This window comes from Cervus canadensis, chromosome 11 (assembly GCF_019320065.1).
Source record: "Cervus canadensis isolate Bull #8, Minnesota chromosome 11, ASM1932006v1, whole genome shotgun sequence".
Classification (NCBI taxonomy): domain Eukaryota; kingdom Metazoa; phylum Chordata; class Mammalia; order Artiodactyla; family Cervidae; genus Cervus; species Cervus canadensis.
This window is the reverse complement of record NC_057396.1, coordinates 32,441,477-32,467,577: the sequence shown is the minus strand read 5'-3', so window position 1 is coordinate 32,467,577 and position 26,101 is coordinate 32,441,477. Positions and strand designations below refer to the sequence as shown.

The following is a 26,101-nucleotide window of genomic DNA, read 5'->3' as shown; positions in this document are numbered from 1 at the left end:
CTATTTCCAGAACTCTCATTTGGGGACAATACTTTTTACGTGTCTCCTTCACAAAACTACGGTGGAACTGCTGTATTTAAAATGGATAACCAACAAGGACCTGCTGTCCAGTACATGGAACTCTGTTCAATGTTATGTGGCAGCCTGGACGGGAGTGGGGCTTGGGGGAGAGCGGATACATGCATGTGTATGGCTGAATCCCTTCATTGTTCACCTGAAACTATCACAACATTATAACCAGCTAAACCCCAATACAAAATAAAGAGTTAAAAAACAAAAATATACTATGATGAAGGTCAAATGCGTCTTTGGCTACAAAGGGACTTGGCAAAATACAGAAGAGAGGAGGGCAAGGGTGAGAGGCCAAGAGCTCACCTTGGGGCCAGCCTTGGCCTCCACGGTGGAAGTGGTCCCTGCCGTGGACGTTTCACTGACCATGCTGGACGGTCTTTGGTTTCTCTCTTGCTTCGACATATGTGGATTTGGCCTGTGGAGAGACAGAAGAGAATGCAGTGAATAAGTGGCCAGGCTGCGATGGGAAGTGGAGTCTGAGGTTTAGTTCAGGTTAGAACTGGTTAATGGACCTTAAACAACCCAGGACAGATCTTCTGGACACCACCTAACTCCAGACTGCAGTCAGAGGGTCACGACATCCAGCCTACACATGTGCTTCAGGGAATCAAGAGCATGGACAGGTGGGCGGGCTCCACAGCCTGACACCCCACCAAGGGGCCAAGTCACTGCTGCCTGCTCTCGCAAGGCCTCCTCATTTATCCTCTTACTTGGGTGTCTGTGTGCCCATCAGATGGGCACACACGGTTACACCACCACTCTTCACAGCAAGAGCAATCCACACTCCTTACACACATACACACACCTCCATTTCCCTGGCTCCCAAAAACAGCTGCTTATAATTAGTAACAAGAAATCACTCGCACACACACCCACACCCCCAGATACACAGAGAGAATCGCTTACATAAATGCCAGTGGGGCTTGCCTCCGAAAATAGACTACTTAACAAAGAGTCCTATTCTAGGAACACTCCATTAGCCCCAAAATAGAGCCATTGGAGATATTAACCCCTTGTGCCATGTCTGGAGAGCAGGAAGAAATGAGGCATGCCTGGGTCCCCAGGGCAGATGCCCTTGATGTGTCCCCATCAGCATCCAGTGACATCATGCTTCCGACCAAGAGGGCCAGTTATGCTTCCCACTTGCCCTGGGAAGGCTGGTACCCTGGCAGCATTGTGCATAACGCTTAAGAGGTATCGTAGAGAACCCTTCTCACCTGCCTTTACAGAGCCCGAGCATTTGCCAGACTCTTTCAAAGCAGCAGCAGAAAATGATTCCACACAATCCAGTCCCTATCCTTGAGCAGCTCAATGCTTGATTCCCAGACTTTGCTATCTCCAGGATCCGTAAGCCTTCCTCAAAGTGTAAGTGCCAGCATTCTTTGGCTGGGTGCCTGCTGCTCCGATGGGTGACAGGATCCAGACAGCTGCAGTAAACTGAGGCCTTTTGCCAGAAAAGTGGAGAAACTGATTTGGAGGCCTGGGCCAGGGCCCTGAGGAGATGGAGCTGGAGGATCCAGGTGAGACACAGCCGAGGAAGACGCGTTCTGGATGTCTGCTCACCAGGCTCACGTTTACAGAGGTGCCAGGAGGGAAAATCCCAGTTTCCACTTGGAGCTACGCTGCTTCCTTCAAAACCACGGCCACTCAAAGGACAGTGATCCTTCCCATGCCCCAAGACAGAGCTCCGACACCCTGCACCATCAGGAAGTCCTTCGCAGAAACAGCCGTGACCACTGTGCTTTCTGAGCTCTACTAGCAGCAGGACCACCGTGGCAGGCACAAGCTTTCCAAGGGGCTGGGGCAGGCTGGATGCTTGATGGCTAGAGGTGCGAGTCCCACCAGGCAGAAAGATCACTGGCTCCTTATCAGCTCAGGCACTCACTCCGGATTCCCCGCCCCCGGCCTCCATCCCAGCCAGACTTTTGTCACTGCTCCCCACTCAGAGAATGTCGCCACACTTGGAGCCCGCGCACTGCTGGCAGAGGCTGTGTGCAGCAGAGAGATAACAGCCAACCGGGGGTGGGAAGGGGCTCTGAGAGGCTGCCTTGTCCAGCCCCTGCCTCCAGGCAGAACTATGCCCGAGATGTCTTCCTGGAACCTGGTCTTGCCTGACTTTTCAGATTCCCAGAGGTTGAGACAAGGCAAAAGAAGAGTTCTCAGCTCATCTCAGTTATGGCAGCTACATCTCTAAGTCCAAATTCAGGACACACAGTCCAACAATAAAAAAGGTTTGTTTGGGATTTTATCAAGTTTAATTGTTTCCCATTTAAGACACTGATATGAGGGTTATTACAGAATACTTGAGAAATACAAGAAAAAAGCTAGTAGGAAAGAAAAATGTCACCATAGTCCTGTTATCCAAAGGAAAATCATTTTAGGTACTTGGTATATTTACTTTCTTTCCTTTTTCTTTTTTTGCCACACCACACACATTGCACAATCTCAGTTCCCTAACCAGGGACTGAACCTGGACCACAGCCGTGAAAGCCCAGAAACCTAAACCAAAAGGACACTAGGAATCTCCCTGGTATATTTACTTTCATTCTCTGTAATATGCTTGGGGTTTTTTTTTGGGGGGGGGTATTTTTTTGTGTTTTTAGATAATTGTGTATGCTAAGTCACTTTAGTTGTGTCCAACTCTTTGCGATCCTATGGACTATATAGCCCACCAGGCTCCTCTGTCCATGGGATTCTCCAGGTAAGAATACTGGAGTAGGTTTCCATGCCCTCCTCCAGGGGATCTTCCTGACCCAGGGATGGAACCCAGGTCTCTTATGTCTCCTGCAATGGCAGATGGGTTCTTTATCACTAGCGTCACCTGGAAAGCCCAGATAACTGTGATCATATTGCTTTACAATTTTCCATATTGATTTTTAAAACTTGCTGTAATCTAAACATTTTTTCCTCTCTTTTGAACTCATCCATATCATTTTAAATGACTGCATTACATTCCATCAACTAGATATGCCGCTGTTCCTCAGTGAGACAAAGAACAGACCATCTGGGTTTGTGATGGCCTGGGAAACCAGGACAGGTAGCCACATTTGCCATTTCTGCACCTTACAATCTTGAGCTCTAACTGTAGTCCTCTTCCTGTATTCTAACCCCATGTCCCCTCCCAAACTAGCTTCTGGGATGCTGGCTGGCCAGGGAGTTCTCCAGCCCAAAGTGCAGGAACAAAGAGGACTTCCCTGCAGCCTTAGGCTGGTGAGGAAAGAAGGTATGACCACTACCTAGAGAGCCGGGTATGAACAGATTTCAGCTGGAAAAGGACTGGTTGTGGCCCCAACACTGAATATCAGTGAGGGACACTGAGGGGTGGGTGAGCATGGAAAGACACATGAAGAAAACCCCATACTCCGTGACTGTGAAAACCTCTGCTCAGCAACATCCAGAGAAAGCAGCTTATTAGGAGACAGGACTAAAGTCCAAACTAAATCCGCCCCAGGGAGCGGACTGTGTTGTCTCTATAAACAGGGAGCATGTCTTCACAGGACTCCCCAGTCATGCAAAAGAGTCAACCATTACCTGGCAGTTCCTGACCTGGCTCTTTGAAAGAACAAGGCGCACACAGCTACCCACTTGGCCAAGTAACAAGACCTACATTCAGGGGATGTTCCTCTGAATCTCCTCAGAGTGTGCAATGATCTCTTAGGTCCTCTGTCTCTGTGTGTGTGTGCTAAGTCACTTCAGTCATGTCTGACTCTTTGCGACCTATAGAATGTAGCCCTCCAGGCTCCTCTATCCATGGGATTCTCCAGGCAAGCATACTGGAGTGGGTTGCCATGCCCTCCTCTGGATCTTCCCGACCCAGGAATCAAACCCATGTCTCTTGTGTCTCTGGCATCAGCAGGTGGGTTTTTTACCACAAGTGCCATCTGGGAAGCCCCTTAGGTCTTCCAAGGATGACTAGACTTATAACTTTCGGAAATCACTAGAAGTGATCTGGAATTTCAACTAGTTAAAAAAAAAGGGGGGGGGTCATGCTTGGGACACTATTTGATATTCAAAAATAAGGATATGAGAAAAGACTCAAAAACATTTTTCTTGCATGTCTGAAAAGCTGGCTCTGATGGAAACTTCTAGAGATCTTATACCACAATATTCTGAGCAGTGGGAACATCAGTGGTGCGTGTGTGTAGCCCATGCACACACAGCTCTGAGACAGCTCTGAGTGGATCCACACTCACTTGGATGTGGGCATTCTGGTTCATCTGCTTCAGCCAGTCACATCTTACAGGCATGTTCCCCATGTAAAAGTCTGACAGGGCAGACACTAGCCTGTCCTCATGTCCTCTGACTGAGTTATACTCCTGACAGGTTTCACTCCGGCGGGGCCCCCACCCCCAGAGAAGAGCCCGTGCCCCTGAGCAGGGCATCTGTGAAGCTGCTTCGGTTCCCAGCAGCTTGCCCTAAGGCACGTGAGTCACAAGGATCCCAGGAGAGAAGACCAAAAAAAAAAAAACAAAAAACTGCACACGCTATGGGAAGGCAGACTCCTAGGTCATTAAATCAAATCTATTAACTTCAAAGCCTGTTTGCCAGGTTCTGTGCCATCCCGATTCCCAAAGTGCAGTGGGATGCTCTGAACAAAGACTTCTCTTTCCTTGACTTGGGCAAATGAATGCTGATGATTTTGCTGGAGGGGTGTGGGCTGAAGTTCAAAACAGGGAGCTAGAGTTTTAACTGAACTGCCTCTTCTCTGCAAAGAACAAAAGAAGATAGAACCAGACAGAAATCAGTCTGGAGAAGCCCAGGAGGAAAGTGACTTCATTCGACTCTGAACTTCCTCAGCGATGCGTCAGGTGAACCTGGGCAGGAAGTCATTTTCTCTGTCCTTCCATTTACCCACCTACGAAAGGAGCTGCTTCTGCTTCCTACATTTCCAGGAGCAAATGTGTATAACATTGACAGATGTAGTTTAAAAAAAAAAGAAGTTATAAATTCAGAAGCCATTTTTTTTCCTTTGGGTGAGTTTGTTCGATGGGCTCTTCAGCTGTCTCTCAGTCAACATCATGAACTAGAGCAGATCACAGCAAGACCCCATTGCTGTTGTAATAGGTAGGTTGCCAGGCCAAGTATCACCACCCCTTCGGGACAGGTACACAAAGTCAGGCAGGCTGAGGGAGCTGGCTGTACCTGTCAGCACCTGCCGTGTCAGGCCCTTTGCTGGCATCATCTCACTGCCCCCTGCAAAGCCAGTTTTACCTTCTCCATTTTGTCAAAGAGGAAACTGAGGCTCAGAGAGATTAATGACCAGCCCGCGAGAGTAGCTGGATTCCAAAACCTGGACTCTGTCACAAAGATACCAACCCATGGCAAGTCCCAAGGTCTGGCAGAAATAGGCCTCTGCTCTTCTCAGCCCCAAGACCAATCCCCAATCCAAGAAGATCCTGGGATGGAGGAAAGACCATGAGTCCAGAATAACAGGATCTTAGCCACCCTCCTCAGCTTACTGACTCCTCCATGAGTCACACTGCTACTCTGGGCCTCAGTTTCCATTTCTGCAAAATGAAAAAAGAATTCTCATCTCAGAAGGTGGTTCTGTGGACAGAAATGATGCTTTGAAAACCACGAAGCATTACACTCAGTGAAAACCACTGTTTGTGACTATTACCAGTGGAGATTCCAGAACATAAATCTCAGGTACACTTTATTATTTCCAAGGCACTATCTCTTCAGAAAGCTCAAAGTACCAAACAATTAACTTCTCAACAGGAATCATTTCCTACAAACAGATGTTTAAACACCTTATCTGGGGCTTCTCTAATGTGTAATAACCCTGGGACTAGGAGGTTGGCCTCCCATTCTTTGCCCAGAAGAAAGATAACGTCAAGAGTCTTCAAGGCTATGATAGGAGGTTAGGAAACTACGGGGAATCAGGAATCTCTTACTAGGAAGACATCATTAGATGACATCTGTGCCCCATTAATTCCTAGAGAAACTGGCAATCCAATTCATGCTTTATCTGCAAGGATTCTACATGGAGAACTCAGCTAAAATTACTGGGTGCATGAGAAGAGGCACACTCACAAACAACCAGCACAACCAGCATTTTTTTATGGCACTCACACCCACCACCTAAGGGGTTTGGGGAAAGCAATACAGAATGAAAAGCAGGAATAAAACAAAGTTCTCGTCTGAAACAGGCAGACACCTCCACACTCCCTCTTCCAAGAAAAAGAGACACTCAGACAGACTGCCAACGCTCCCCGCACACTCCCAACACCCTGGGGGAGGCTGTCTGACAGGGGTTTTCATTCAGCAACTGTGGCCTCATTACTCAACTAAGGCTTTCTGCATTCCTTCCCCTTCTTCCCCAGCTCCTCTCTGGAACACAAGCTCTAGTTCCTCTCCCTACTCCGCATCACTTTGGGAGCCGGAAACCAGCCCAAACAGCACCCCTCACCTGGCACAGAAACAACCCAGTGAGCCTCGAAGGCTGCTCTCTCCTGCCTCCAAACCCAGAGTCCCACTCTGCCGTGTAAGCCTGGTCCAGTCTTCTGCTGTCCAGGCTCCATGTCTCTGTCTACAACAAGAGAGAACCAGACTTTGACCTCTGTTTGCCATTTCAGAGATGCTACAATTCTAACCCCAGCCTTTGGCAAGTCCTCTTTCAGCGTATCTCCTCCTCCTGGATTACCAGGCAGTCACTTTACTCATTAGAAAATAGCCTTTTCTGATGGCGATCTGGGTACTTCCAAGACAAGGAAGAGGTAAAAAGGACAAGGAGGGAAGTCACAGGAAGACAAAAATCACTGTGCAGGCAGCAGCTTCCCTTCCACACTCAGCGAAGTCACCACCGCAGCATCTCCCTCAGCACAACCAGCCAGAGACGTGGTTACTGTGTGGCAACCACCGAATCTCCAGTGCCAGTGCCCTCCGAAACAGCAGCATCAAGAGCCAAGCCAACACCCAGGTGCCCGAATGAGCTAAGGACACCACCATCACCTCTCCCCTTACCTGTGATTGTCACCAACACCGTCTCCTAGACCAGGAAGGAAAACTGAACAGTCAAGTTCCTGCTTCTGGCTTGCCAGGTGTTCCCATTTTTCCTCATTTTTCTGCTGCCATGGCAACCAAATGCAACAGGCAAAGCTAGTCCAAGACTGCCTGTCTGGAAAGACAAGGTGCTGGCTGTATCAGCTGCAGGCAGCAAGACATCAGCCTTGCAGCCCAGGGCTTAGCAGATGAGCGATAGGACAGACTCCTTGTCCAAGCTCAGAGTTGTAGGATGCCCTCTCTGCCATCCTGGGCTCTTGATCTCTCACTGCAAGCTTTCACCGACTTGAAACTGCAGGGAGAACGAGAAACAGCCATCTCTGGCAGCAGGAGATACCCTGGCCCTTGGCGTAATCAGCAAACGCCTTGGAGGGTCTTGCCCCGCAACCTGCAAAACGAACCCCCAAAGAGGCCAGAGGTCAAGAAGATAAGATGTACCTTCAGCAAGACAGTATCTTTTAACGTCATAGCCTCCAAACACCACTCACGAAATTCTAGGCAATTCGAACTGTGATTTTTTTCCAACACAGTCCAATGAGAAAACGAAGGGCTGCTCAAATTCCAGTGGAAGGACCAAGCTAAACTTACTCAGATGCTCAGAACGAAAGGCCAGGCAAGGGTCCTCCTCCTACGTTAGGAAACTGCAAGGAGATCGTAGCTGGCTTCTGAGCACAACAGCAGGCTTCTGAACTTCCAGAACGCATACTCACTCAAGCAGGCCCCACCTCAACATCAAATGCTTGACAGAGCCTGGGATCAGTGTATACAGCTTGCTGTCAGTCAGCTGCCAGCGTCACAGCTCCAGAATGCTTCTCTGCTCTTCCCCAAGAGCTGCAGAGGCGTCTGTCAGCGGCTTCCTGGGCTTCCCGGGCTTCCCAGCACCAAAGAGAGAATACGCCTGTGCCTAGCGCCAGCCACCAAAACCACAGCTGGGAGTTCTCTGCACCCAGGCTTCCATCATAACGTATGAAGGCCCTTGGGTGTGGCCCTCTAAGCCACAAGCTCCCAAGTCAAGAAAATCACTGAAACTCAGGAAAGAGGCCTTCAGAGGAGACCAATCAATCCAGTCATTGGAAATGAGCCCTGTAAACAGGCTTGACAATGCTTTCTGGAGAAGAGACTTTGAGGGGAAGCTGGTGCCTTTCAAGCAAGCATGAAGCTATTAGATCAAATTTCATTACTGCAAATACAATTACAATTAAAACCTCTAAGTAGCAGTAGTCTACTCAGCCAGAACATTAATGCCTAAGCACAACCAAGAAGGGGAATGTCTCTCGAAGACCACTGAAATGAGAGGCGGTATGCATAGTAGTCAGAGGCATAGCATCTGGGGCCAGACTACCTGGATTCAAATCTTAACTCTGCCACTTATTAACTGTGCGACTTCTGGCAAGACTCTTAACCTCTCTGTGCCTCAGTATCCATGATAATGATGGTATCTTCCTCAAAGGACTGTTGTGGAAATAAATACATGGAAAGCACTTAGAAAAGTACCTGATAATAAATCATAAGGACTCTAGGCATTACCTATAAAAAGAATAGTATTATTATTAATGGAAAAAGTCAACTCTTGATAACCTGGGCTTATATTAGCTCTTCCAAGAGACATTTCCTATTGGCTTGGGTATGCAGAGGTCTCCCCTGTGGGTCAGGCTGCAGGACCTGTTGACTGATACCCAGGTGCCTTGAGGGTTCTGACAAGGAACTAGGTAGCATAACAGAAAAGGCATAATGAGAAAACAAATGCTCTAGTCATGCAACAAAAGAAGCTCGTTAGCGCCAATTTCAAAAAGTCCTGCTTCCCTTAATAAATCTGCTCTGTGGATTATTAAGTGTAGTCATTAGTGCTGACCAACAAGTATTTCTGATTCTATTCCCAGATGCCTGGTAGATAAGCACTTCCCTGCCCCTTTGGCGTGAGGAGTGGTCACGTGACTTGTAGCCAATGAAATTGAGTGAATGTGCCAGTGCACAGTTCACCAAGTTTCCTTTCTCTTGCCTTTGGCAGTCATGGGAGCACAGAGATGCAGGTCCTTCAGTAAGGTGACAGAGCTGAACCCCTCAGGTGACCTGTGATGGACACGGAGTGAAAGTGAGAAATAAACCTTAACTGCTCTAAGCCATTGAGATTTTGTTTGTTGTTGTTGTTGCCACAGCAGATCCTAGGCTATCCTGACTGATTCTGTATTACGGACACGGAAACTAGAACACTCAGAATTCATGTCCTCTGGATCTGCCAGATCATAGCTTTCATTTTATTTCTCTTCTCCAAGTTTCTAATCTGTGGGCATGTGCCTGGTACACCAAACAGCTCAGGTAAGCCCCACATGCCAGCAGTCAGGAAGATGGGTTATCTGTTCACATCAGTAATGTTTTAAAGGAAGTCACCATGGAGAACTTTTTTCTTCCTACAGGAGAGAGGATCCCAAGATTACCTGACTAAAATCCAAAATTACCTGACTAAGATTGCAACTGCAGCCCAAAGAATGATGGGTTATCTGAAAGAGACTTAAGGATGAACAGAAGAATCCGGGAGTGATTTAGGGGAGACAGGAACAGCAAGTTATCTAAGTCAGTGGTTCTCAAGTATTTACCAGAATCAGAATCACCTGCAGGCTTGTTAAAACATAGTTTACAGGGATCCCACCTCCAAAACCTCTGATTCAGTAGATCTGGAGTGAGGTTTGAGAATCTCCAACAAGTTCCCAGGTGATGCTGGTTCAGATGGCTCTAGAAGGATTCACTCCAAAAAACCAGGGTGGAGGCTGATAAGAGGAGTCAACATGACCTTAACAGATCCTCTTTGGAGAAGGAAAAGAAAAGAGCCAGTTTTTCTTTTTCTACCAATATATTAATCTGAGAGCTGATATAAAGGACACAAACGGTCACCTCAGTCTTTTTTTTTTTCTCACCACGTATCACACTACACAACAAAATTAAGCTCCTCCACGGGAACAAAGCAGAAATTGTATCCATTAGCATAGTTTTTAAAAGGAATGGTTTCTGTGAAGGGAAATCATGCCTCACTCACCCTCCGGAGCTCCCCCAGGATTTACCTGGAGGTAAAGCCAAGTCTATTTCAGGAGGAAGCAATTTGGATAATTGGCTGCAACGTCCCCCTCCAACCTTATCTCCTTCACAGACCTCCACTACAAGTCAATCTTCTTGCCAAAGCTGGTCACACTTGACCCTCACACACAAGCATGCTTATCTTCCCTTATCTAAATCCTGTCCCTTCCTCCACGTTAGGGCCAGACACTTCAAGAAAATCTTCCCTCTCTTTTAGTCACCATTACAGACAATCAATCACCAAATCCTGTCAATTTTAACTCCCAAGTAGCTCCAGAATCCACCTGGTGCTCTTCATGTTGCACTCTAACTCACCTAGTATGGAGTCCCCATGCTCTCCCCTCTTGGTCTTTGAATAACCTTGACTGGACAGATCTCAATTTAAAACATCTTTTCCCAGTGTGGAAAGGCCTTCCACGATCCCCAAGGTCTAAGCCAGGTTATAACCCTCATTTATCAACTTCCATTGAACCCTGTGTTCCCTCTATCTGGAACATTTATCACATCTGTGATCTCGTGTCAATATCTTCCCTGCTCAACCATAAGCGCTTCACAGACAGGAACACATTCGTCCTGTTGGCTGCTGTCACTGCCAGTATGGCACAGTCCCTGATGGAGGCGCCCACTAAGTATTCAATGAGTAAGTGCAGCAATCACCACCTAAGTCCATAGAAACCCTCCCTTCCTCTCAATGCCTAAAGCACATGCTGTTTGCTTCAAGGAAATGTCTGGCCATACAGTTGTACCCATCATCTGAGATAAGCAAGCACCCCTTATGACATCCAGAAAAGGAGATCTAGAGGGAAGAAGTGACCCTTCAAAAGAAGGAATGTCTTTTCCTTGGAAACTGGATGGAACTGAGATTAGCTGTGGAGGTATTTTGGTAGGATAAAGAGGCCGCCTCCTCAGAAGTAGCCAGGGGATAAAGTCTTCTGTTAAGGAGGAAAAGGACGTGTGTGACAGAGGTGTTTAGTGATGGAAAATGTGCATTTCTCCAGAAGCTCTTATTAAGGCTGGTAACTTCTCAAGCTAAGTGTTCTGATGGATTCTACCAGACCTTTAATGATGACAGGCGCCCATGTCTCTCGGATTCCTAAGGACTGGAGGCTGAACTCAATGACCTCCCTAAAGCCTCTGACCTTCAGGATTCTATAAACAAACTCATTCCAAGCTGGAATTCAGAGAATCCACATTCTGACTTTGTCTTTACACAGCAGTTCTTTTTTGATGTAGGAGATAAGATAATCTTTACCTTGTACCCACTCTTTCTCTAGTAGTATTAATGCTTTCAAAGGCAGACATCCCTTCTACCAGCTATAAGCCCCACAGTCTGGCTCTCATGTCCTGTGGGCCACCAGCACCAAAATAATTGAGCAAACAGCTTCTGACTAGGGAAAGGCTTAGACCTGACCAAAGAGATGAGGCTGAGGTGACACCCTGGCTTTTCTGCTGCTAGCCAGGCAATTTGGGGCAAGTGACATGACTTTTTTGGGTCTTAGTATCTTTGCCTCTAAAATGGTGATGATGGTCTACATCTCAGGATTATTGTATTAAATGAGATATGCACAGAAAATCCCCTGCACAAAGTAAGCATGCAGGGAATGCCAGTATGATTATAATTACAGATTTCTGGTTTTAAAAGTTTTGTTGGATAATGATTCTAAGCTGAAAACACTGAGATGAAAAAACTGAGATGAAATAATATGTTTAGAATTAGCTTCAAAATAATCCAGGAGTGAGGGGGAGGATATAGACAAAATAAAGTCAGCCATGTTTTAGAAACTATTGAAGATAGACAATGAATATACCAGATTTATTATTGTATCTCTCTACTTTTGTATATATTTGAAGTTTTCTACCTTAATTTATAAGCGTAAGTACTACAAGAGGAAAACACTGTAAAAATATAAATACTGATAATATAAGATTACATTTGAACATATCTAAGTGACAAAACACAAGAAAATTGATTTGAAGGGGAGAAAAGAATACCCTTGGGAATTCCCTCCAGGTCCAGGGGTAAAGACTCTGCATTTTAACTGCCAAGGGCTCCGGTTCAATCCCTGGTCAGGGAACTAAGATCCCACAAGCCGTGTGGTGTGGCCAAATATATATATACATATATAGTGTGGCCAAATATATATATACATATATATGGGCTTGGGCTTCCCTCGTGGCTCAGAGGTTAAAGTGTCTGCCTGCAATGCGGGATACCTGGGCTCGGTTCCTGGGTTGGGAAGATCCCCTGGAGAAGGAAATGGCACCCCACTCCATTATTCTTGCCTGGATAATCCCATGGACGGAGGAGCCTGGTGGGCTACAGTCCATGGGTTGCAAAGAGTCGGATACGACTGTGCGGTTTGTATCTGTACCTATATATGGGCTTCCCGGGTGGCACTAGGGGTAAACAACCCACCTGCCAAAGCCGGAGATATAAGACACACAAGGTCTATCCCTGGGTTGGGAAGATCCCCCGGAGGAGTGGGTGGCAACCCACTCCAGTATTCTTGCCTGGAGAATCCAATGGACAGAGGGGCTTGGCAGGCTATATTCCACAGGGTTGCACAGTCAGATGTGACTGAAGTGACTTAGCAAGCATGTGTATATATATATAGGAAAACAAAAACCCTTAAAGCCAATGTCTCTCTTAGTTTCTCAGACAGAACTGTTTTCTTCAAATAGAGCTGTCTCAAATGATCAGAATGAAACACAGACACTTGCACATATTTCTCTGCCTTCAATTTTGGGAGAACACATCCCCAAAATGTGTGCATCGGCTATACATGCATTTTAGAGCAGACAAGCCCTGGGTGGTAGAACCTGCCTCTGAGCACTCAGAAGCCCTGCTGAATTGGGACTGAGGAGTGAGAAGTTCCTGTGTTAGGAAAAGCAAGCACAAAGGACTCAAAATGTTCAGGGACAAAGGGTGCCACCAGCCCTCCTCTCTTCTAAGCCCTGGCTTTGGGCTCCTATACTAGGCTTCCTTGGGAGACTATACTTACAGTACTTTCAACAACAGGAGAGAGGGTCCTCTCAGAGCATAACTAGTGTGTAAGGTGATACTTGAGGGGAAAGGGAACTTTGAAGTGGCTCTGACAATACTCATCACAGCACACCCCCTATCATCTCCCCCCTTCCACATCTACCCGCTGAGAGAAGTCTAGAGATTAAAAAACAAAATTCTTGAGTTTCACCTTGAACCAAATAATCCACTCCAAGCCCCTATGTCTGAGAGAGAAAATAGCCCAACAAGCTTTGTTTTGAGCAAATGCCTTTAAATTCCCAAGCTGTGCCTGAAAAAGGAGAATACATAAATGTACTTACTCTTCTTCTTGAAGAATAAATTCACTATTTTCTGGAGAAAACTGCCCACTCACAGGATGCCTGAAGGCTGTGGTCTGCTGGTTATGGCTAAAAAGAAAGAAAGAGAGATAATGAATGAGAAGTCATGTGAGTGGAAAGGCTCCCAGACACAACAACAGGTCAGTGATGTCTGAAGACCCCTGCTCATCGCAGACTCCTCCCAGGTGAGACCGCCGGCCTTGCCTTGGAAAGACACTCTGTAAAAACCCAGCTGCATTTAAAAATCAAAAACCTCCAGCTCAGGTGCCAAAGCCCACTAAAGACATACGGGGGTTTCAATTCTAGGCAAGTCTTGTCCCCAAGACAACCCTGGATCTTAGAAACAGTCCATGAAGCGCTTACTCCTACAAACTGACTCGCTCAGTGAAAAGTTACTTTAAGACGGCACGAGCTGAGAACAAGAATGAAGGAAAGCAGACGGCACTTTCAACAGCTTCCAAAACCCACGAACCAGGGCAAGAATTCTAAGAATTAACACCCACCCAGAAAAATCTATCTTCTTAAAATTCTTCTCCCTACTACAGAATGTCTTCACTTCAGTGATGGGATATAAATGTATGGGCATGTCTCTGCAACATGACCTGTACAATTTCAACACTGTGCAGTTTCTATCACCCTTTTGATGTGAGGAGGGATCAGCTTCCACGCCGAGTTGACAGACACAACCAGAGTGTGTAGGTGTTTTGTGTATTCATAAAGGCTGCCTGCTTCTTTGAAAGGAAGGGGGAGTTGGCTTTAGAGCCTGCTGTTCTGCTCCATGAATAAACTAATCTAACCTTTTTTTCTTTAAAGAATATGATTTATGTTAAAATGTTTTTTTCAGTTGCAAAAGCATAGTTATTTTAGACATTTTAGAAACTATAGAAAGAAAAAAAAGTCACCTGTGATCTCACTACCCAGACATATATCTGGGTATCTTCTCTTTCCTAGCTTTTCTTTTTTCCTTTAAATCATTTTATTTTTTTTAATGTGATTTTACTGTATTTAGAAATCTGTATCCTGCTTTCTTCACATCCAATTAACACAGAAAATTTCCTATATCATTAAGATGTCTTCATTTGAAATAGGTGATAGTCTTATCATGTAAGTGTAAAAATTTTTTTCATATAATTGTTCAAAAAAATGTTTACTGGCCATCTGTGTGCCAGGTACTGTCTTAGGTCCTAGAGATACAAAGTGAACAAAAAAGTCCTTACACTGTGATGCTTACATTCTAGAAAGATTTACTTTCTTCTAATACTGGACATTTTAGGTGCTTTCCCTATCCCACTCCCCATTATTATAGTCAATATATCTTTGCATATATGGGCTTCATCTGCAATTCAAATTATTTCCTTGGGTTAAAGTCCCAGAAATAAAATTACTAAATCAAAGGGCATGGTCATTTTTTTAAGGCTCCTAATACAGACGGTTAAAATGCTTTTACTGTCAGAGTCAATATATCATCTTAGTTCGATAGTGTTAAGATATCAGTCCCATCTCCAAATTGAGCCCTGACTCACCCCAGACACTAGTAGGTTTAAATGAGCACAGCATAAAGGTTAAAAGAGAAAAAAAAAGTCTTTAAACCCAAGTCCGTCTTACTCTGCCTGGGGCCGTCAGGGCATCCTGCGCTGGGGTGTCCGCGGGGTGTCTGGGTAAGGCTGGCACTGAGGTCTGAGCAGCCGGAGTCCTAATGAGCCAGATGTGAGGCAGGCAGAGCCATCAGGCCAGGCTGTTCCCTGGCCCTGCAGCCGTACACTACCTCCTGGCACCCTCTCAACCCTCCCAGCCACCGCCAGCCTCCAAATTCTCAGCTCCTGGTTCCAGGCAAAGCCCTTGGAATCCCATGACCTCATCTGGCTGGCAGCAAGCTGTTCTTCCCAAAAAAAGCAGAGTTAAGACATGAGCATCTAAATAAGGGTGAGAAGCAAGCCCCCTTGACATCTATTTCAGAAATCTTTGTATTGCGTTCATGGGCTAGGCTTGATTTATACCAGTTTCTTTTAGTCATCTCCATTCACCCTAAAGAAGTCCCTAAACACAAGACATCTGGAAAACACCAGGGAATTTGAAAACACAAACTCTAACTTAAACCTGCCTCATTTCTTCCTGGAGTAAAAACACTGTTCTGCTCATAATGGGAATAACAATAACTCCTATCCACTATTACCTCTAAAAAAGTCTTTTCTTACATAACTTAGCTATTAGTACCATCAACTCCTGCTTGAGGAGGAACTCCTCAACTCCTGCAACTCCTGCAATGAGGAAATGGCTCAGAGAAGTTAAGTGACTTGCTCAAGATAACTTCGTCAATAAGCAATAAGACTGGGACATGAATCCAGGTGTTCTATATCTAAATTTGATGTTCTTTGCATAATAACCTGCTGTCCCCTTCCCTCAGAAGTCCACGGGGCTGGCAGCCTCCTAGCCATGATCAGAAGTCCCTAAAAACACAGCATGTGAAAAATAGCAGCATCTACTGTTATTCCCTCTCCCTCTCCACCTCCTTCCTTCCCCTCAGCCCGGGGCCAAGCTTCTGAATGAGAACACCTGTGTGGCACTCAGGCACCCCAAAGGCACCCCCAATCAGCCTTTGGTCCTATCACAAGGTCAGCCTGGCAGAGGGAGGCAAAGAGCAAACCTTCTCTGTGCCTGGAGCAGCATTCAGCAAAGACTTCACGAACACTGGACAACTAGAATACCAGCTCCTAGCTAGGCTCCCCACGTTCAACGTGTACAAGCTTAAATAGGCCCAGAGTCTTGGGTAAACGAAGCCTGAGCTGGAAGGTGTGGGCACTATGAAGATTTTCACATTCTAACATAAGAAGAAAGATAGTTTTTTAAAGTGGACAAAAATATAGCTGTCATTTGATCAGACCTTAGAGGCAGCTCCCCACCCTTTCTTCCCTAATACGGATGCTGCCCTTTTTGCCAAAAATAATTATCAACCACTGCACCATCACCACCATTTCCTGCACTTACATGAAGTTCTAAGTGTGGTCACATTCATCATCATATTTAACCCTCCCAAGTACCCACTGAGGTAGACAGCACAGATATTTTTATTTCTATATTATGCATAAGGAAATGAAGATCTGGGTTATGGGGCATTACTGGATCACTAAATTATTTTTAAAAAAAAGGATTCAATACATTTGAGAAAACAGATGAATCAAAGTACTGCCTCCTGAATACTAAGGTCTTAAAATTTGATGATTTCTGATTAAACCTGCCCAGCTTGCTTATAGCAGAGCTTCTGGTTCAGCACTTTTTGAGCAAAGAAGAGTTAGGTCCTTGGACTATTTCATTTAATCTGCCTGAACACCCAACAGGGCAGGCTGTGTTTCATCAGAGCAAACCACAGGTAAGGAAAGGCCCAGAAAGGGTAAATGACGTGCCCTCAACAGTCAACTCCTGTGTTCCTGCAACTACCGCCCTTCTGATGTCTTTATACCAGGCTCACCCTCACGAAATGGAGGTTACCTACTGAACACTGGATCCCCACACTCATTTGGAGACTGCAAGGTCCTCTGGTTTTATCTACTGTCCTTGACCCCTCAGCCAAATCTCCAAGCTTGCTCCATTTCATGATTTTTTATTTTCTAAAACCCATGACGAATCTCATGTCCTATCACCTTGTCTTAAGACACAGCAGGCACAGACAAATCCCCTGAAATACCTGTTCTTAAACCTGAATTGCCACCTTGCTCCCCGGCAGTGATGGAGACGGCCCCGCCAGGAGCCAGGTGGCTGGTTTCAATGAAGCCCAGAAACTCTCTTCCCTCCATACAAGGGCTTCTGTTGCTCTTCAGAAAGTTACTCGGCAAGTGATACAGAAAACAGCCTAGCCTTTATTCTTAGATCCCCACTGTTCCTCCCAGGAACAGCTGTCCAGGTTGAATAGCAGCCAGTGTTGCCTGCGAGAGGACCAGGGAACACGGGTGGAAGGTGGCAGGGAAGGACAATCCCCATACAGGCGGGCCATGGGTAACCATCCACGTAAACAAGCAGGTCTTCACAAGCCCTGGGCTGGAAGGACTTGCGCTAGGCCCTAAATAAGTCTGACAGTTAACGCAGGAGACTTGATAAGAGAACAGAGTGAGGACCAGGGAGAACTGCAGACTGATTTGAGCTCAGCAGAAGGAAGAGCCCACCGCAGACAGGGCGAGTAAAAGGTAAATGAGTCCTACAGCTTCTTGCAATGTTTTTGCAAGTTTAATCTTCCATTCATACAACAGTGACTCTGGCTGGTTAAACATAAAGGTTCCAATTTAGCACAGCTGTCCTTTTCGGCATGGGGAGAAATTCTGGAGTTTACGTGAATGGTGCTCAAGAGTGGGGGTCGGACCAGCCTGGCAAATCTACTTTTCTGCCAGTGGTGGTATTGGTATGCTGAGAGTGTGACAGATCTGCTCTGTCAGCACCAGCTCTTATCTGGCCCCTGCTGTAAAGAGGAGAAGAAACAGCTTAAAATATAAGGAAAGTATCCGGCCTCAGAGCCCACGGAGGGACTCTATCAAGGCTGTTCTCATTGGTATGCTTGGCAGCAGCTCGCACTCTGGACCTTCTGGCTCCTCAGCACAGCTCCCAGATTACTGTAAAAGGGTCACCCTGCAGACCTCAAGCCACGGTCAGCACTGCCTCCAGGCTTGTTAAGGCCCTTACTATCTTTGTTCTAAATCCCAGTGTCTCCAGGAAACCAAGGCGCCGGGTCACAAAATAGTGCTCTTAGTTAGGTCCCCGAATTGATAACCCAAACTCCAAAAACGTTAAGAAACTGCCTCCTGCCTTCAGCTCCCATCTGGGCTGCAGAGTAAAGACTGAGCGGCCAGGAGTCCCGATGGCATCTCTACACCCTCAACACTTCTCAGGCAACTTTTGTTCTCTTTTACCTAACACTTTTACAGAATTGCTCATTTCGTACAAAGTGTCACTGCTATTCATGTGGCATTTCCTAAGGGGGGCTTAGGAGGTTACTGATGTAGTCTTTGGAGCTTGCGCTGTTTTGAAAATGTCAAGCAGCTCTCTGCACACCAGCATGACTCTGACAGGCCCTTCTTCCAGAAACACGGGAAGCAGGCCTCGACAAGCCAACAGATGGTCCCCATCCTCTCTCCAAGTGAGTGCCGTCAACACAGTACTAACCAACCTCCTTCAATATCCACCCTGGGCACCACGTCAGTCCAGAGTCCTGGGGTCAGAAGATCTGGATGTACACCAGAACAAGCCACCACGGAAGTCTCTGAGCCTCAGTTCTTCCATTTACACAGAAGGAAAGATTGTTGTGAGGATATATGAAAGGGCATCACACAATGCCTGGCATACAGAAGGTACTCAATTAATGTCCACTGAACCTGGCTGTGTCTTGACGATAGCGGTAACTAACAGGCATCTAAATTGGAACAGGGCAAAACCAGAATGAATCTCCTCACCTCACTCCCACCCAACCCAATAATCCTCCCTCCAGGTTTCCCTCCGTCCATTAACTGCATCACTCTTCAACAACCTAGGAGTCATCCTCCACTCTTTTACCTTAACCTCCACATATCATATATTAGCAAGTCCTGCTGCCTCCATCTAAAAAACACACTCTGAATCCATACACTTCCTTCCACGTCTATAGGCATACCCTAGTCATCACAGCAGCCACCCAACTGCTTTTCCTGCTTCCACCCTGGCCTCTATACCATCCATCGTCCTCAGCGAAAGCCTGATGGATCTTTTAAAATGTCAGATAACACGCGCTTCCCCTTTAAACGGTACAACAGCTCCACATCACCCATAGAGTTAAAATTCAAGCTCCTTACCTGGGCTTCCAAGATCCCAGGTGATTTGGCCCCTGCCCCGCCCCATCCTCTTCCTGCACCAGTCTCCTTCTTCCTTATCCTGCTCCAGCCACACTCATCTCCTTTCTGTTCCCTAAACATCAAGCTCTTTCCTACTTAACAACCTTTGTACTGGATGCTCTTTCCCCTGTACTTAACTGGTTCCTTGCCATTCAGCAGAATTATCATCTCAGAGCCCTTCCCAACCACCCACTGAAGTAGTAGCTCCCAGTCATATCACATCACCCTATTTTAATTATTACTAACTGTTATTTTTCTTACTGATGATCATCAGTATCCCTGACTAATGGTGTATTCCAGGAGAGCAAGGACCTTGCCTGTCTTTTTCCTGCTATTATCAGCCCGTAACAGAGTCCGGCTCTGTTATATGTGCCAAATGAATGAATGAGAAATAATGACTGAGGAGACTCCTACTTTAAAGTGAGGTCATGCCTCCAAATAGGCTAGCTAACCTTATAGAAGTCTGGACTCGGGTCACAAAATGACAAGAACTTGAAGGGTCATAAGCCATCCAAAGGCAGTGGCTTCTGCTCGTACCACCCGAGGAAGGATGCATCAGAGACCAACATGCTAAGATCGCTTCATCCCTGGCTCCCTCCCAACTGTGTTACAATGTAATTTGGAGAAATTAACACTCCCCTGCAACCCCCTCTACCACCCCTGCAAAGGAGAAGGAAGCACACTCAGCAGAGAGAACCAAAGCATGGAATGCAAACACCCCGGAGACAATTACTAGGTGATTAAAAACACAGAGGAGGACAATACAAACATCACCTGTATCTCCTTCTTGTGAACTGGGAGAGTATTTGGTGTGAAACCTGCAATTTGGTAATGATTATACACTCTCACATTGCTTTCTACTGTTTCATCTGTGTTTGCTCTCCTCCCCCTCTCTCCTAGCTCCAGTAAGATCCTAAGTTAACCGCAGGGCTGGGAGCAGTCCTTCACTGATTTCTAATGTATATCCCACAGCACACAACAGCAATGCCATGGAGCAGGCACTTGAACTCCTTTATCTCACCAGCCTGAGCACAAACTCACAGCACCTTCAGGGAGAGGCTATGCAGAACCCATCTCACTTTCCGATTTCAGCAGCCCAACGTATCACACATGCCCCAGAGAGAGTGGGGGAGGCCAGGGCCCCCAGGCCCTGATAAAGATCCTACACCCAGGCTAGGAGAATCCACCAGCCCTGGGGAGCCTGGCGCAGACCAAGGAAGGGCCTTCCCCATCCCCACGACATCCATGCTTGACTCACACCCAGCCAGGCAGAAACATGAAATTCAGCCAACCCTCAGACCCAACACCCTGAGGGATAGTCAGGACCTGCTCTCCTCACCTAAAAGTGCCAAAGGGGGCTGAGCCTAGTGCAGACAGAGCTGGGCTCAAGGGAGTCACAAAATTAATGGAGTGAACGGAAAGCTCTCAAATCTTGCAAGAGGGAGGTGTCTCCTTCCCAAACACTGAATTTAACAGATTGAAGTCTTCCGGCAAAATTTGAAAAGTTCTGTATTTCATTAGGCTTTCCAAGTGTTTTCAGATGCTTTCAGTGGCCAATTCAATTCATAAATTACCTCTTCTGACCCAGTAACCCACACTGCAAACCTCTCTGCTCCCCGAGCTCCCACATGGGGCTCCAATACTTAGGACTGCTGGTTTCATAGGAAGTTTTAATTGTGGCTCCACAGGACTTCAATAACCATGAAAAGACTAAAGCCCAACTCCTGATGAAATGAGGAAATCAAACCCAGATTGCCTCCCTCTCCTACCTTTTTTTTTTTTTAAAGGAACTTGGCAGAGAAGCATTGTAATGGGAGTGGGGAGACCAGTTCTGTTACTACAAACTAGTTTTACGCCCCTGAGCAAACACACAACCTTGCTGGGTTTTAGTTTCCTCATCTGTCCAATGACGGGGCTAGACCCTCTACCTGGAGAAGCCACCCGAGGCCTCCAAAGCATGAACCCCAGGTTACTCAGAGTCGGACAGGCTGGAGTTCAAAGCCCAGCTCTGCCGCACACTGGAGGTGCACGACCTTGAGGGAGTTAATGACCTTTCCGAGTGTGTTGCTTTCTTTATCTGTAAAAAGAGGAGCCAACTCCAATTCTGCGAGACTCTTACAAAGAGCACTGATGACGTGCCTGCCCCACAGCAGACACTCAACCTTCAGTTCCTGTCATACTTTTTTTGCTAGCTCTAAATCTCCACTCTAACACAGTTGTTTTGTCTTTTTCTATGTTACAAGCTTCAATATTATGAGCCTGGCTAAAGAACACATTTTTTTCCCTTTGAGTTAAGGCAAAACACTCAGCCTCCTGTTTAAATTTAAACTCGCTCACCAAGCCAAGTAGTTTAAGATCAATAAGCACATTCCTTGAGCCACACTTCTGTCCCTCACTGGTTGAGCCCTACGGCTCAGAAAAAAAGTGAACGTGTCAGTCGCTCAGTCATGTCTGACTCTTTGCAACCCCACGGACTGTAGCCCACGAGGCTCCTCTGTCCATGGAATTCTACAGGTAAGAATACTGGGGTGGGTTGCCATTCCCTTCTCCAGGGAGATCTTCCTGACCCAGGGATCGAACCAGGGTCTGCTACACTGCAGGCAGATTCTTTACCGTCTGAGGCACCAGGGAAGCCCTCATAGCTCAGAAAGCGCAGCCTAAGACAAAACAGCCTCCCCAGCAGGCTGTCTGAGCCAGGGACACACACTCTACAGAAGTTTCAAAACTGCACAGAAACATTTTCTACCTTAAAGAACATCCAGTTTTATGCTTCTATTTAATGCTCTTCAATAAGTCAGACTTCTCAAGTGTAAAACGAGAAGGCTAGACCAGGTGATGTTTTAGAGATCCTCCAGCTGTAACATCTTAAGACGCTGAGGCTCATCTCAGACTATTGCGGGAGCCAGACTGAAATGTAACAACACTGCACATAATTGAAAACACAAAGGAAGGAGGCAGAACAGCTGTCCTCCCCAGTCTCACTTGCCAACAGAATATCTTTCGTAATGACAGCACGGAGGTGTAGTTAATGATACTTTTGTCCTGTTTATTCCCAATTAAACTGGATTTTTTTTTTAACTGCAGGTGCTCCCAATAACTCCATCGAAAACTCCCTTTCTCTCACTCATGACTTGACTTTCACAAATCAGAATACATCATGGTAAACTGAATCCTAGAAACCAATACAGAACTAACCTGCTCTTGGGTCGTCGTTCTCCATGGCAAAGGCAGCAGACACGCTTGCTCTCTGCTGGAGCTCCATGCTGTGTCTTCCCAGCGTTCCCAGTTCAAGTCAGACTGGGAGGGAGGCTTGCAGCCTGCCGGCTCTATTTCAGTTTTGGATCTGGAGCAGCTGCCTCCCCAGGTGTTACAAATCCAGCAGCCACTGGCTCCTACTCATTCATCCTCCTCCCTACCCCCCATCCCCACCCTCCACACACACACAACCTGCAATCTGGCAGCGATGCAGGAGCACAGTTCCAGCTGTGAGTCACCGCCCCACTGTGGCCAAGCCGAGCACTGGCTGGGGTAAACAATGAGGCAGGCACTCTGTGTCTCCAGGGCCCAGCTCTGTTCTTTGAGACCATGGGGTTGGCTGCCCCTCTGGTAGGAGGACATAAGAAATACCTCCGCTTGTGAGCCCTGGAATCAGAATGAATTGCTCACTCAGTTCTGCTCTGCCACAATGGGGCTGAAATCAGCCCCGAAGCAGAGAGCCTTTGGCAGAGAAATGAGGGATCCTTCATCGCTATCTCTCATGGTCACAGTCGGGAAGAGCCTGAGCAGTTACCAACCGTCATACTCACTCCCAGTGGTAACAATCTGTGATTCTTTCATCACTGCTTAGGATGGCTACGGTCTTCTCTGCATCAATTTAACCATGTTGCTCTCATTCCCAGAGCAGGCTTGGAGAGGAGAAAGGCCAGGCAAACTAAGGCATCAATGTGCCTTTATCCCCACGGCCTGAGAGCAACACTGTGGCTCCCCATTGCCCCTAGGTAGGTCACAAGTTATGATGAAGTTGAAATATGAGCTCCATGGGGCAAGACTTCTGTCTTCACAGCTATGTTCTGATGCCTACATGGTGCCTGGCACATAGTAGGTGCTCAATAAATATTTGCTGGCTGAAGAAAAACGCAAGGGGTTTTGTTCCGAGTCTACTTGGTCTGACAATTTTACTAAAATCTGTATCCATTAGAATCATTTTTTCCCTTTAAAAATTTCTATATCCTTCATAACTCCCACCACTGCCTGTAGGGAATGTATTCTATAAATCTTTAAATGCAGAGATGAATCACTGTGAAACTAAGGAATCTCGAGTGTTAGGACCCCTCACTATCACCAGCCCCTTCCGAGGCCTTAGAAAGTGGCCTACCAACGTGTGTACATGCTTTCTACAACTGTATGTATTCTTAAAGAAGACCTCCCCAGTTTTATAAACATCAAGCCCCACAAAACAGATCTGCCACCGTAGAATGAAAGAATGAAGGACTCACAAGCCATCCTGATGCATTATCCTAACAAGCGCATTTGAACTGATAAATCTTGTTTTAACCACAAAGGAGACATGCTCTCAACTACCGATATATCCTAACTGATCACAAGTCAACTGCTTGTTAAAGCTGGAGTAGGATTAAAAACACAAACTCAATCCATCCAACATTTATTTAGCCCTAGTATGTGTTCAGCGGTGAGTGTTTCGGGATAAGACAGTGAGTAGAACATAATTATCCTCACTGAACAGGAGCTTACAGTTCAAAAGAACAAACGGATATGGTCATAAATAGATACAATGTGTACTTTATAATATTAACCATAAATAATATAAACATTTATAACTACAGATCAGAGTGAGTACCGCAATGTAAAGTACAGCAAAGTACACCTAATTGCCAACTGTCAATCTGCTGGGTATAACAACTCTAGGAGGTGAATCATTTTATCCCCATTTTTCAAAAGTGAATATTGAGGCCCAAGGGGGTCAAGTGCCACCCCAAGGTCATATAGCCAGTAAATGACAAAGTCAGATTTCAAGCCCATATCGCCTGACTCCAAAGTATGGGCTTGTTCTTAGTGGTTTACACTTCAGTCTATGGCGAGTTGCGTCACAGAATCTCTAAAACGTCTGGGGAGACATACTGTCAGCAGAGGCGCAAGAACCACTTCAAGCACCAGCAGAGGCTGGCCAACCTCCAAAGCCCACACTCCCGAGAGCTTACTCACCAGGTATGTAGCCATAACCCTTGTTCACTCACAAGGCAACACACAGGCAAGGATCAGTGACAGCTAGCTGGGAGCTGGATGAGGCCACATGAGCGGCTCCCACCCTGGAGTCCTGCCTCCAAACTCCCTCATCTTTGCTGCCAGATGGATCATGCTGGAACACGGCTCTCATTCCATTACCTCCTGGTACACACCCTCTCCATGGCTCATCATCCGCTAAAGCCTTCTCTACTTCCCTAGACCCTTGGCTCCTACCAAATTCAACTGTTCACCAGTCCCCAAGTCACCCCATCCCTGGGCTTTGGCTCCTGTAGTCTTCCCCCTCAATGAGTTTCTGCCCAACCTTCAAGGTCCCTTCTCTTCCCAGTGGTCCTTCCTGATAACTCCAGACCACTCAGCCTTCTCCCTCCTTGTACTCTCAGCACGAAGCTTTACACTCGTTATATAGCAATTATACTTCCCAAAAACTCTTTTCATTTTACCTTACAAAAATTAAGTACAGTCGTCCCTTGGCATGTTAGACCCTCCCCAATACCAAAATCCACAGATGACCATGTCCCTTGTATAAAAGGGCATAGTACGGTCAGCCCTCCTTATCTGTGGGTTCTGCATTCATGGATACAGAGGGTCAACTGTATTCCGAGTCACAGACAAGTATAAACCAGAAAGCAGAGGACCCCTTTCTTGCCTTGAATTCAGTGTCAGTGTCAATCTCAGAGGCAACACCTTTACCAGTTTCTTATGTGTTCTTTTTGTTTTTTGCCTTTACGAAATTCTCATGCATTTAAAAATATATATACACATCATTTTAAAAAGAAGTTACATAAATGGAATAAAGCTTTCTTTATAACTTGCTTTTTTATGCTATGTATCTTCTATTCCTTCATATCCACATGCAAGGATGAACATAAGCAGCCCCCTCCACACACAGCTCCACTAGGACCCCCTACCAGACCAACCTGAGAGATGACCCAGAAGCCCACCCCATAGGCCCAACTGTCCTAACATGTATGAGAGAGTTCAGATTGCTTACCTGCAAACCAATCTGTCCCCCCAAATTCATTTCAGTTGAACCACACAGACCCTGATGCTGGGAAAGACAGAAAGGAGGAGGAGAAGGGGACAACAGAGGACAAGATGGTTGAATGCAATCACTGACTCAATAGACATGAATTTGAACAAGCTTCAGGAGATGGTGAAGGACAGGGAAACCTGGCATGTTGCAGTCCTAGGGGTTGCAAAGAGTCGGACACCACTGAGCGACTGAGCAACAACACAGATATTTTAAATTGAGCCCAAGTTTAACAACAGGAAATTTTCATATAAAAAACTCAGCTCATCCTGGTAAATCAAAATCTATGCCAACACTAGGACCCCATGAGAGGTGGGATGGCCCTTCTGGTTCACTGCAGTCCCCACCACTCCCTACTGCTTCCCGATGTTGAGGGTGTACACTTAGTGCTATTTGACATCATACCTGCATTTCTCACTTCCCTACAGGACAGAGGTTTCTTCATGCCTGTATCTCAACCAGAATTAGG

General features: G+C 46.3%; 1 protein-coding gene across 8 annotated transcripts in view; it reads right to left on the bottom strand.

Annotated features, from left to right (window-relative positions):
• PLEKHA7 (pleckstrin homology domain containing A7) overlaps positions 1–26,101 on the bottom strand; it is a 211,842-nt gene that overhangs the window by 71,808 nt on the left and 113,933 nt on the right. For 7 of the 8 annotated variants that reach the window (XR_006272039.1, XM_043482014.1, XM_043482015.1 and 4 more), the window contains exons 4-5: positions 13,471–13,557; positions 376–487 (exon numbers count right to left, since the gene is read on the bottom strand). Coding sequence is in view for 7 of the 8 variants with exons in the window: in XM_043482014.1 (XP_043337949.1) it covers positions 376–487; positions 13,471–13,557 (199 nt within the window). In the remaining variant the exon portion in view is untranslated. Of the gene's footprint in view, positions 1–375; positions 488–13,470; positions 13,558–22,532; positions 22,669–26,101 lie in introns of those variants that run through there. The other variant, XM_043482020.1, reaches the window with a different exon arrangement.